Here is a 13,315-nt window from a genome sequence, read left to right on the forward strand (position 1 = left end):
GAACTAGGATTTCTAAGCAGTGGGCATAAAATTGTGCTGTAAGAACCAATGGATTTAGTGGAACTACCTTCTGAATAAAGTGAAGTAGCAGGCTGTCAGTCTTCATGGCACAGACTTTAGCTGCAATTTTCAGTTTTAAATAGAACAACAAAAATCCAGAACAGATGAAAAGCTGAAATGGAAATCAAGCCCAATTAAATCCAACCTTGTTTAATACAGGTTCAGATGTGCCAAATGATCATGCTACTGCTACTATATTGGGTGACAACTTGGCAAAATAAAAGCTAAACTAATCTAGTGCACATTAAAGGGCTTTAACAGGAGGATCATTGAAAGCTTTTACTGCAAAGTCTCCATTTATTTACTTCAACGTCCGACTTCCCAGATTTTTCCAGCACTGTCACCTCCTTGGAGTTACAATTGTGTTTCCACACAAAAAAAGTAGGGTTTCCTCAATTTAACACAGTATTAGTCTACAGCCCTGAGAGTGATGCACCATTTTGATCTTGCTTTTTCTCATTGACTAGCAATGCATGTGTCAATGGAAAGGATGGGGGAAATGCCATCTAGATCCGCTAATTAGACCAAACCTTTCCTCCCCCACATATTTCCTCAATCCCACACTTTATTGTTGGCACTGAATATAGCAAAGATTTCCTCTAAAATACTGTAATTGGATAGTCAACAAAGATCCTCTTATCCAATGCTCCTTAAACCCCTATCACTACAATACCAAAAAGGTATATGAACAGTCTTATCGAACAGAGTAAACTGCCAAGAGGCTGATGAGCATGCAATACGGTTTGCTTCATAAAGTAGCAACTCAATTTGGGACACTAAAGAGCAATTCCAACTCTGAATATGAGCAGCCATAACTGAACTTAGTATATGGAATGGTTGTATATGAAACAGAACTTTGAAAATAATTGTTCCATAACTCCATTTCAGTTGTCTTCACTTGCACCTTGTAACCTGCACATCTATTTTTATATGTTCTTTTCACAGTTTCATTGCGGCACCCCATGTGTCAATCACAGACCACTGACCATAAACTATATGCAAGCTCATGCTACTGTTTTCTTGGCATGTTTTATCTTCTTTTCCCCTACCCTTCCTTTCAAGCCAACAGCTTGAATACTCTTGAAATTTATAACAGTTGACTAGAAGCTGGCACAAGTTACCCATAAAATAATAATTAAAAACAGCATGTGCTTGGGCAGCACAGACTGACTGCTGGCAAAGAGAACAGTAAGAAAACTTGCACTTTAGTTGTAGTTCACGTTGAAATGTGAACATTGTTTTATAGGTCACAGTGCATTTTCACCGCTACTCTATTGGACATAAACATGGGTTAAGAAAAAGCAACCATAGAGAAGCTGTTCCCTACGATTCAAATTATGTTACTGGTCACTCCCTGGCCGAAGGTCCTGCATTAAATTTAAGTATTTCTACTATGTTTCAAACCACTCCATGGCTGACAAGGCAATAAAGACACTTCTTCTGATAAACTTTACCAGGGACTTCAGATATTGGCAAAGTTTACCTCAGAACAAGGTTGAATCAATGGCCTGAAAAGAAATATTTCACACACCAGTGACAAGACTGAATCATGTTCAATGTTATTGAAGTAATGCTTGGAACACACCGGCACCTGATGGTCATTCTTAAAGTATCACTGAAACATCACAAGCTTTCTCAAATGTCCTTCTCCAGGTGGGAAGACCCATTTTTTCACTTTCAAAGTCGCATATTACTGTACACTGGCAATAGGCTCACTTTTGTGATTTAATTGCTGTAACAACCACTCCCACCATTAAGGCAGCAATGGTAAAGCCTTGGGCTAGAATACGTGCCCGCATCATTATTTGGGACTGGCGTGTGTTGCCCCTTTTGAAACAGATGAGTCCATAGGTCAAAGCTCCTGCTGTGCCAAGGCAACCTAAATAAAAATACAAGAAAAAGGTGTAAGTGAACAGAAAAGAAAAATGTGATTTCCTGTCTGGTCTTATGAACAGAAAGGCCTCAAGGATGCTTTCTCAGCCTCAGTTCCCCCCTGTTGATTCAAGTTCCAGCATGAAGGCCTGGCTTCAAGATAAAGATTGCTAGCAATTTTGCAAATGGGAAGGATTAAAATAATGGCAGTTTTCCCTCCTTGGAAAGGAAAGTTTCCCTGGAAAGGGTACATCCACATTGTAGACTGAACTGACAGTTCTATGCTCCAGGTAGTATGGAAAGTCACATGAGAACTGAAAAACTGTCCTTTGCTCCTTGGCTCAAGCTTCAGCAACATCTCAGAGAAGCCCTAGAGATTTTCTTCTAAAGCTCTCTCTATCCTAACACAATCCAATTAAGTAAAATCTAGACTACTGCACGTGCCTGAAACATGTTGCTTTTTTCCCTACCACTTTCCAGGCAAGGAAACACTTCCTCTGCCAATTTTTTTGAGTCAGACTTTTCTTAATGACGCAGGAGTTAAGGCAGCAAAAAAAAAAAAAAAGATAAACAAGTCCATCCAGCAATCAGTTTCTAAATCTTATGGATGCCTTTACAATCATATTCATTATCCCTTTCTATGAGTTGGTCATTTGACTAGTTAAAAGGTTTTGGTAAATTGTGTACTCAAATACTGGTCAAGTGTCATTAAAGCATTAACTTTAAAAGAACAAAAGGAAAATGATTTGATAGTTATGCTGTTATGGTGAAATAATATTAAATTGCTGTAATAAATGTTAGGTAAAGTTTCATAGCCCTGACCTGCTCGGCCCAGGCTAGCTTGATTTCATTAGATGTCAGAAGCTAAGCAATTCAAGGAATGTCAGGGTTGCTATGCAGAGGAAGGCAATGGCAAACTATCTGTAGTCTCTTGCCTTGAAAATCCTATATGGTCACCATAAGTCAGCTGCAATTTGATGGCACTTTACAAACACACAAAAGGTTCTGTAAGTGTCAATGATTCACTGAACAGTCCTCCTTGCTAAAGAGCAACAAAGATAACAGTGGGTGTTTCAGATACCTGGTGGGTTGGGAGAAATCCATAGGACACAGTGGAAAGGAAGGCTGTGTTGGTGTGGAAATCAAAAGGAGAATACACTCCTTCACAAAATCACTATGAGTGGAAACACTGGCCCCTAAATCTAAAGTAAACATTATGTTTACGTTATTGACTGTTGGATAAAACTGAGAGTGATGGAGAAGGAAATAGGGAGGCAACTAAAGCAGAAAATGTTGTAATAATGGGCACCTTCAACTATCATCATATTGACTGGGTAGGTAGGTGCTTAAATACTGCCATAGAGATCAGGTTTCTGGATATTATAAATAGTTGTATGTTGGAACAGTTGGGCACACAGCAATTACACGGTTAATTACTCCGGACTTCATTTTGAGTACAGCTTGAGACCTGGCACAATGTGTAGATGTAATTGCATCAACTGGGAACAGTGACTATAACATCATTAAGTTCAAGGTGGTTAAAAACTGGAATGTAAAGAGCTCCAGGAGGATGTCTGTAAATTGGCTGGGTGGGTAACCATATGGTAAATGAAGTTCAATGTAGGATCACATGGTTCATGGAGGATAGGTCTATTGGCAGCTACTGACTAGGATGACTAAAGTGAACCTCCACATCTGGAGGTGGTCAACCCTTGAATGTTACTTGCTAGGAGGCAACAACATTGGTGTCGGCCTCTATGGCTTCTTTGTTGATCCAGTCATCATGCAATGTAAAGGGGAATGGATACAGAAGTACTATATAAACAATGCAAAAATGCAATAAGTATCCACACGACTATCACCACAATCACATGGTAAAATTTATCTTAGTTTATAAATGGAAATTTACAATAAATCATGTGTTTTCATACACTTCATATGTACATTTCATTATCCAATATTACATCATATCAGAGATAAGTGCATAATTTTACATAAAACAATTTTCAGTTGTAAGCAATTCAAAGCTTTTTCAGTTACAAGTAATTCAAAACTATGAAAATGTGAGGTGGGGCACACAGCAATTACACGGATAATTACTCTGGACTTCATTTTCTACATATGAAGTATATGAAAACACATGATTTATTGTAAATTTCTATTTATAAACTGACTCAGTTAAAATATACCATGCGATTGTGATGATAGCCTTGTGGATACTTATTGCATTTTTGCATTGTTTATGTAGTTCTTTGTTGACCCTTCAGGACAACTGCTTGACTGCAGAATGAAACGGAGATGGACCAGATGGACTACTAGCTTAATGGACCAGATGGACTACTAGCCCATAGTTTCAGTTTTCTCTAGTGAAACAAAGCAAAGTAATACCACTTATCAACTGCAGGCCAGACCTTCTTCTCTGAAGATACTTATGGTCATTAAAGGCATTTAGAAAGAGAAGCTGTGCTATGCTATTGATTCTGCATGACCAGGGATCTTCACTCAAAAAGGATCCCATCATGAAATCTGATAGGCAGTGGCATTTTTGGTTTTACAGAATACTGGTCAATTTTTTTTTCAAATTACTCCTTTAACAAGGGAAGAGAATCTTGGGGACATTTCTACCAACTGCATCAAATTTAGGCTGAACTTCTCTTTCTTGTTACAAGTATTTAAGATTGGTCAGAGACACATGCTGAGGTCCTGAATAAGATAAAACAGTAAATTTAAGACTAAGTCAGGATATAGTGTATTGTATCTGTTTTTCTGTTTATTGTATTCTTGTAAACCTCTTAGGGCACTGATGGCGAACCTATGGCACGGGTGCCAGAGGTGGCACTCGGAGCCCTCTCTGTGGGCATGCGCACACGGAGTTCGTCATGCGGGGGCCGAAAATCACCCCCCCCCCCCCACAGACACATATCTAGGCTGGCCTGGGCCACTGAGCATGACGTGCGCGCACCGCGGTGAGCAGGGAGGACTGGGCTGGCGGGCCTGGTGCCTGTGCTCCGGGGGGGGGGGGGCTGCTGCCTGGGGGGGTGGGGCGCAGAGGAGGCAGAGATGATAGAGAGGCACAGAGTGGTGTGCGTGGGACTTGCTGGAGGCTAGAGCAGGCTGGCCCCTGCTCGAGCGGGTGGGGCAGAGGAAGAGGGAGCCAACCGTTTTTTTCTAAATGAAAACCTCAGCATTCAGGTTATATTGCCGGGTTGGCACTTTGTGATAAATAAGTGGGGTTTGGGTGGCAATTCGGGCACTCGGTCTCGAAAAGGTTCGCCATCACTATCTTAGGGTCACCTCTGGGAATAAAAGTAAAAATACATAGTTTTTGAAAAATCAATTGTCTTAGTCAATATTTCTAGAAACAGTTAACAAACCTATTTACAACACAATTATTGTATTACACTTGTATTACACTTCCTCTTCAAATAGCAAACATAAATACTTAAATAGGCAGTTAGTTGAGAGGTATGCCAAATCTACTGAAACTGTCCCCATTTCCCTTCTACGAGTTAGCCTTTAACAGCAATGGATCTCACTGCTCCCTTTATGCTCCCTAACTTACCTTACTTAAAGCGAGGACCAGGAACGCCTCTGCCCTGAATTCCGTAGAACAAGGGCAGAACAGTAATGCTACAACAGGACGACAGGTAGAAATTCAACAGGTAAAGGACTGCCTATCCCTTCATTTTCTTCGCTTGAAGAAACATTTTCTCTTTTGAATTACGGCCGATTAGAAAAGAGCAGGGAGCTGCCCTCTCCCCGGCCTTGTCCACCTCTCCTTCCGCAAAGGTCGCTTGTGCTGCTCATCATCCCTTCTTGAGCAATGCCTTCACCCCCTTCCTAGCCTCTCGCTCACCTATGGGTACAAGCGGGTTCTCGCGGATCTTCCGATTAAATTTTCCTCTGATCCCCTCGTCCCGATGCTGGAAAGCGCTGGGCGTGAAGCCTTCGATGACAGGGGGATGGCTGGGATCCAAGGGCGGTGGAGCACTCTGTGCCATTAGAAACCACACACTTGGGGTCGCGACAGAGAAATAAGCTTCGCTTTGACTGCACCGGCCACCGTAGGAACGAAACGCTAACCTTTATGCAATGGTATTCGTGACCCGGATATGAAATGTACGGACGTGTTTTGTAAAAAGTTTTCTGTTTGTTTCTGGGAGATGTAGTCCGCCTAAGGGTTTTGTTTCGTTACTTTTACTAAATTGGTGGGAAAGTAGGACTACATTTCCCGTAAGCTACCGCAGTAATTGGTTTTGCTCTGCCGGCGAAGGGTTCTGCCTAACTAAGCCGCGTGCCTGGGCTGACTGTTGCGATGCCGAAAGCCAAGAAAAAGAACAGGCGGAAAAAATACAACTACAATGTGGACCGCAAGAAGCTGAACAGGGCTTTTCGTAAGCGGCAGGCACCCCGTATAAAATGGTAAGAAGGCAAAGAGGCCGTTGAGGTGTAATACAAAGGGAGGGAAAGATTCCAGGTTTGTTCTGCAGTCTTCTCGGAGGGGGGAGGGGGGAGTTAGATACCGCTCTCCCCATATACTAGCTCGGAAGATACTTGAATCACGCTGAGCTTGTTTTTCACACCATTACGAAAAAGATCTGGACTGTACTGAGATAATACGAGAAGCAAATTAGATCTTAGTTTGATCCAGACGCTGTGATCCAGACGCTGAAACTAGTAACACTTTTTTGTATTATTTTTGCACACTGTAATGCCGCATGCAGTGTTGGACAGGGACGCTTCCTGGACCATTGTTTGGCAGTGAAGGCTGGCATTTTGTTTTTTGATGCCCGTAACCCTCAGTATACGCTTCCGCAAGATACTTGGAATTGCTAAAGAATACGTTCTGCAGTTTAAATTCCTGTTTGTTATATTGGATTTAGTACTAAATTATCATGAGAGAAAATGAAAGTAAAGTGCTACCCCTAAACAACATTTAGCAGCATTCCATGTGCTTTATATGTGACAAAATTTGGACCCCCAAAGATTCTAACTATTTTAACAAAGCTAACAAGTGCTCTTTGGAGTTCTCTAAGCAATTGAGTGAAGTAGTTAATATTTCCCAGTAGATGTTTCTCAGTTCTTCTAGAAGAGAGAGGGAGCCCCTTTAATAATGGATAGTATTTATATGTGGCTTTTTCTTTAATTTTTGTTTTAGTTCCCAAATACGACATGCCTGGGATCGCACAAAATCTGTATCACAGAACCTGGCTGAAATGGGCCTGGCTGCCGATCCAAACAAGGCTGTTCCCATTCCGAAGTTTATGCAACCGGTGAGTGTTGAGTGAACTCCATATAAGTATGTAATGTGTTGGTCAGTTTGATGAAGTAATTTGACTGAAAGTGTGCAAGATACTTATTGCTTCAGTTAGCCATTTTCCTGTGAAGAATGGATGTAGTCCCAACAAGACAGTTTACAGAAAAAGAAGAAAAAATCCATAAAACAGCTCACCATTTATGCTTGAACAAAAGAACCAATGCATTTCATGTGAATCTCTGCAGGTAGAGTGTAACAAAATGTGCATCTGAGGGAGATATAGAGGCAAAAATGTAATCTTATTAGAAGAAAAAAGGAGGAGGATTAACACCCTGCTTACAAACTCTTTCCCTTCTTCTCTCCACAACAGACACCTTGTGAAGTAGGTGGGACTGAGAGAGCTCTGAGACAACTTTGACTAGCCCAAGGCCACCCAGCAGGCTTCATGTGTCAGGGTTGGGAAACAAATCTGGTTCTCCAGATGAGAATCTGCTGTTTATGTGGAGGAGTGGGGAATCAAATCCAGTTCTCCAGAGTTCACTACTGTACCATGCTATATTTCTTTCATCCAGTTAAGGCTCTCAAAGCAGTGAAGTTAAAAAATATTAAAAGAAAATTTAGAAAAATATATACACACAAACAACAATAAAACATAAATATAAAGGAGACTCAGTGAGGGAATGCCAAATCAATCAATGTGATACAGCAATAAAAAAGCCTAAGGTGGTTTTGAGGAGCATCAACAGAGCTATAACATCCACATTGCAAGATGTCATAGTCCTATTGAACACTGCATTGGTCAGGCTGCACTTAAAATACTGTGTGTATTTCTGGAGGCCTTGCTTCAAAAAGGAGGTGGAGAGAATGGAGCAGGTATGGAAGAGAGTGACAAGGATGATCAGGGACCTGAAGACCAAACGGAGGGACTTAGGAATATTTAGTCTGGAGAAGCGGGGGCTGAGGGGAAATATAATTGCTCACTTTTAAGTATTTGAAGGGCTGTCAGAGGATGGCAGGGAGCTGTTCCTGTTAGCAGCAAAGGATAGAACTTGCAATAATGGGTTTAAATCACAGGCAGAAAAGTTCTGGATGGATATTAGGGAAATAGATTTACATTGAGAGCTGTGCAACAGTGGAATCTGCTACCTAGGGAGGGGGTGAGCTCCTCCTCACTGGCAGCCTTTAGGCAGTGGCTGGACAAACACTTGTCAGGAATGCTCTAGGCTGATCCTGCATTGAACAGGGGTTGAACTAGATGAATGTATGACCCCTTCCAACTCTGTAATTCAAATGAAACAAAAGGGTTTCATCTGCTTGTGTAAGATAATGATAGAGGAGGATGGATCACTCTCCTTGGGAACAGACTTCCACAGTTTTGGTGCTACAATTAGAAGGTCCTTACTAGATTCCCACACATCTAGCTTCTGCTGTCTAGCCACCAAAAGCAAAGCCCCCAAAGAGGATTGTAATGGTCAAATGGGTTCATATGGGAGTAGGGTTTACTTAAAGTATGCTGGTCCAAAACTGTATGAGGCTTGTAAAAGAATAACAGCTCCTTGAAGCAAATTGTAAGCCAGTGTAGATAGAACAAGACTGGAGTGATATGGTCTCTAAAGCTTGCTTTGGTAAGCATTCTTGCTGCAGCATCATGATCCAATTATAGCGTCCACGTACTCCCCCAGGGCAGCCCTAGGTAGTGCGCATTGCAGTTATCTAATCTAGATATTAATAGGCCTAGTCACAACAGGGGGCTTGCTATTTTGTGAAAGTACAGGTGATGAGATTTTAAGATCTAAGATAAGACCTAAACTTTTTTCCCTGTTCACCTTGATAAGGAACATTTTGGGACTGTACAATAGAGTTGGTTGTTTTTCCCATGACATTTCAGCTGGATCTTGTCAAAACAAAGTATTATGTTGTTGTTCTTTAGCTGGAGATAGACTACCACGAGGGTCTGTGATGGTATTTTTAAATTATGATTCCCCTACAATAGTTAATTCTTGGGAAGTCATTCTGTTTTTGTTCTATATCTCACCAGTGATCTCACTAGTGATAAATTATTGCATCCAGATTGGATTGAGTTCATTCAATGACAAGGTGAGCAAAGTAGAAACTGATATGAATTGGCCTGATAGCAGAAAAAGGGGATTCATCTTGCTAAAGCCTTCCAGTAAGATGAGTACTTAAAGAGCATCTGAAGCAATGTGTGGATTTTGCATAACATGAACCAAATTGTCTTTCAAATTCAGGTGATGAAAATGGACATTGATGGACCAGAAAAAAAGTCAAAAATTGTACAGAAGCCATATGTACTAAATGGTTGGTATTTATTTATTCATGTATAGCTGACTTTTCTTACTGGGACTCAAGGCAGATCAAAAAAGTTATAACACAAAATTAAGCTGCACTAGATGAAGTGTTCATTTGAGTGGGACACGCCTAGTGGATACTGTGGTTTTGAAGCTTTGAAACACAGAAGGGAAACGTTGTCACTATAAGACATCAAATGTAGCGCAACTTTATGAAGTTTATCAGCATTACATTTTCCATCAAACATTGGTGATGTCCATGTTTCTTTGGATATATGTAACTAACTTTATATAAGTGGTGATCGTCCTGAGGTATCTCAGCTGATGGTTTTGGCTTAAAATCTACTGTGTAGTTTCCTACAGAATTTTTTTTAAAAATTAGGAGCACAGTTTTCACAGCATTTTCCACTTGGGGGGCAGCAAGCAAAGAGAGAGATATCCTTCTCTTTTCTGTATTTCAGCATGCTCTGTCAAATTTGCATTGTTCTTTATAGTCACAGCAATGGCACCTAAGGAAAATGTAGGGATTTGAGCCCTAGAAGAGCACGTGTATGCAGCCCAATGTTCATTATTGCTCATCGTCATCACAGGGAAGGGGCTGTGGCTCAGCAGCAGAGCATCTGCTTAGCATGCAGAAGATCCAGGTTAAACCTCCAGGCATCTTTAGTTGAAAGAATCAAGGAGTAGGTGATGTGAAACATCTCTGCCTAAGACCTTGGAGAGTGTCTGCCTGTCTGAGCAGACAATACTTAACTGTCTTTGATGGACCAGTGGTCTGATTCAAGGCAGCTGCATGTGTTCATTGTGATTTTCTAAACATTTTTCTAGTTTTTATATTTACATGTCAGCTTGTAACTGATTGTTACATGTCAGCTTGTAACTGATCGCTGCCTTGAAAATTTATATCAATAGATTGGAGATAAATACAGATTTTATATATTGATATGTGTATTATAGTAGACAGAAGATTCAGGACAGACTAAAGGAAGTACTTTATTTTTTATACATTTGCTTACAAAATTTGTGTCCTGCATTTCTGCCCTTGCAAGAGCCACCAAGGCTTACTATTGATACATACATGATAAAATCACATTTTAAAACCCTTAACATCACCCCTGAACACAAATAATTAAAACAATTCAAATATGTACAAAACACAAAAAACAGGTTCTCCTGACTTTCTTACTGATCAAGAAGCTTGTTTGATGGGTACATGAGAGGCATGATTATGGAACAACCTCTCCAGTGAGGTGCATCTAGCACCCTCACTTTTAATTTTTAGAAGGCAGCTGAAAATAGTTTTATTCAGGACTACAGTTCATTAAAGTAGTCCTAAATTGTGATTTTAAATTTAGATTTCCTGTATTTTTAGGCATTTTATTTATATTGTAAGCTGCTTTGAGCTCCGTAAGGAAGAAAGGCAGCTGATAAATTTGCTAAATAAATAAAACTAAAACATTGGTGTGGAAGGAGGGATAATTGAGGGAATGCTAAACAAAATGAAGTCTTCACTCACAGACTGGGGACAGATGAATGTTCCAGAGCTTTGGTTCCATGACCAAGAAGGCCTTCTCCTGGGTGGCCACACGCCTGATCTCATGGCAGAGCACCCAAAGCATGGCTTCTGAAGATTACCATAAGGGTTCATAAGGGATTAGGTGGTCCTTTAGGTACGTTCGTTTCAAACTGTATAGGGCTTTGAAGGTCAAGGCCAGCACTTTGAATGCACCTGGAAACAAATTAGGAACCAGTGTAAAGGGTCAAAGACTGCAGTGTTATGGTCCCTACAACCCACTCCAACATCCTGGCTGCAGCATTATGTACCAATTCAAGTTTCCGAACACAATTGAAGACCAATGCTCTAGTCAAATTCAGTTGCTTCTTCGGGATCAGGCATCTGCAGTGTGTAGAATTCTGCCACAGCCTCACTGTATTTTCGTCCTCCCTCATCCCAGAGTTGGAATATCAGGCCAGCCTCCCTGAGAAGCAGTCACAAACCCTCTCCAGAGATCTCATTGACTACGTTCAGCACATGATCCAGAATCATGGTGAAAACTACAAGGTAGATGGTTTGTGTTACTGAATGTGTATTTATTCTATTCCTTTCTACCCCACCTTTCTCCCCATTGGGGACTCAAAGTGACTTGCATAATTCTTCTGTCCTCCATTTTATCTTCTCAAAAACCACGTGAGGTAGGTGGGCTAGTAGAGTTTTACTGGCCCTAGGTCACCTAGTGAGCTTCCGTGGCACCAGTGGAGATTTAAACCTGGGTCTTCCAGATTTAAACCACGTGAGGTAGGTGGGCTAGTAGAGTTTTACTGGCCCTAGGTCACCTAGTGAGCTTCCGTGGCACCAATGGGGATTTAAACCTGGGTCCAGCATTCTGAACCACTACACCACACTGGTGTGGAAGACTTTAAGGGCCCTGTTTTGAATGCCTGGAACTGTTATTTCCATTATTTCCATTGCAGTTCCTTCCTCTTTTTACCCATGACTGCTTTCCTGTCAGATGAAAATAGTTGTTTCTCTATGCTGAACTCCAGTGGATTGCATTTGAGTGCCTCTGTTTTTTCTGAGTATTTTTCTCTGGTTGTCACTTCCTATTTGTGTTGTGAACAGACTGAACTTGTGTCTCGATGCACAGCCCAGTGCTTGCTTTGTGGGTGTGGGAGGCCTTCTTGAAGCTGCTGCTTGATTTCTTCAGCTGTTAACTCTTCCTTTCAATTTTCAGGCTATGGCTCGTGATGAGAAGAACTACTACCAGGACACACCAAAGCAAATAAAAAGCAAGATCAATGTATACAAACGCATTTATCCAGAGGAGTACCAAGCTTTCTGTACCTCCCTTCAGCAGGAAAAGATGGACAAACAATGACTTACCACAGCAGTGGGAAGAAGTACCTGTCATTCTTTCTGGTGCTCAGAAACTGCAGCTTATGTTAAATCAAATCCCATCATTTGATGACAGAATGTGAGACAAAGATGGAACTGTTGGTCTCTGGTACTTTGAAGGTGGTATTGATTTTACACTTATTACTGTCCTAAGGAAAAGAAGTAACATTTGCCTTTGATAAAATAAAATAAACTACTTCCAAAGCTGAGAGTTGGTACCAAGGCTCAGATGGATGTTCTGTTTCTGCTGAGTAAAGCAAGCAGTGGGCTTTCACAGGTGAATTCCCAAAGAATCCAGATACAATGATAACTTGAGAGCTGCGGGGCAGTTTTTTTTAATGTAAGCAGAGAGTTAAGTAGTCAGACCAAAAGGAAATCAAGTGTATCTAGTAGTGCTTTGATTGGCTCATCTAGAAGGGGGCAGAGCAATCTGAGGGAGCCAGAAAAAAGGGTTGTGGAAGGGTTCCTGTGCACAGTAGCACTCTCTACAGACTGAGTGGCAACTCAGCAGGCACGCATTGGGCATCTGAGTTACCTCCTCAGGTCCAACCATTCAGGGCTTTCTAAAAACAGGCCATACTTCTCAGTGAAAGTATTCCTGGGAGTTTTTCATTTTTGTTGGCCAAAAGCATTGTAGTGTCTTCTTGAGACAGTTCCATGGTTATAGATTGCTTATGCATAGGCACAAAGGGAAGTGTGCCTTGATAAGGCCTCTGTGCCTTCTTCTGAAACATACAGGGAATACGGTTGCTGTCCAGCCCTAAGCTCATTTGCCATTTTTTCTCTGCAAACGGTTTTGACTCCTGTATAGAAATCCCTTGAGTTCAGCCATTTTATAGCAACAATGTCGAAAGACAGAACCACAACTTTTAAGAGTGAGGTAACATTTCAAGGTTTATTGATGTAGGAGGAAAACTTAATGTA

At 41.1% G+C, this 13,315-nt stretch overlaps 2 protein-coding genes across 2 annotated transcripts; one reads left to right on the forward strand and one right to left on the reverse strand.

Moving 5' to 3' along the window:
• Positions 1 to 1,594: 1,594 nt before the first annotated feature.
• Positions 1,595 to 6,041, reverse strand: HIGD2A (HIG1 hypoxia inducible domain family member 2A). The gene is made up of 2 exons (XM_048490460.1): positions 5,789 to 6,041; positions 1,595 to 1,939 (listed from the first exon to the last, which is right to left on the reverse strand). Exons 1-2 carry the CDS (start codon positions 5,931 to 5,933, stop codon positions 1,773 to 1,775), a joined length of 312 nt encoding a protein of 103 aa, XP_048346417.1. The 5' UTR covers positions 5,934 to 6,041; the 3' UTR covers positions 1,595 to 1,772.
• Positions 6,042 to 6,081: 40 nt separating this feature from the next.
• Positions 6,082 to 12,600, forward strand: NOP16 (NOP16 nucleolar protein). Its single transcript, XM_048490459.1, has 5 exons — positions 6,082 to 6,354; positions 7,091 to 7,205; positions 9,439 to 9,508; positions 11,454 to 11,560; positions 12,231 to 12,600. Exons 1-5 carry the CDS (start codon positions 6,248 to 6,250, stop codon positions 12,372 to 12,374), a joined length of 543 nt encoding a protein of 180 aa, XP_048346416.1. The 5' UTR covers positions 6,082 to 6,247; the 3' UTR covers positions 12,375 to 12,600.
• The last annotated feature ends 715 nt before the right edge of the window (positions 12,601 to 13,315 follow it).

Source organism: Sphaerodactylus townsendi, linkage group LG03 (assembly GCF_021028975.2).
Source record: "Sphaerodactylus townsendi isolate TG3544 linkage group LG03, MPM_Stown_v2.3, whole genome shotgun sequence".
NCBI lineage: Eukaryota > Metazoa > Chordata > Lepidosauria > Squamata > Sphaerodactylidae > Sphaerodactylus > Sphaerodactylus townsendi.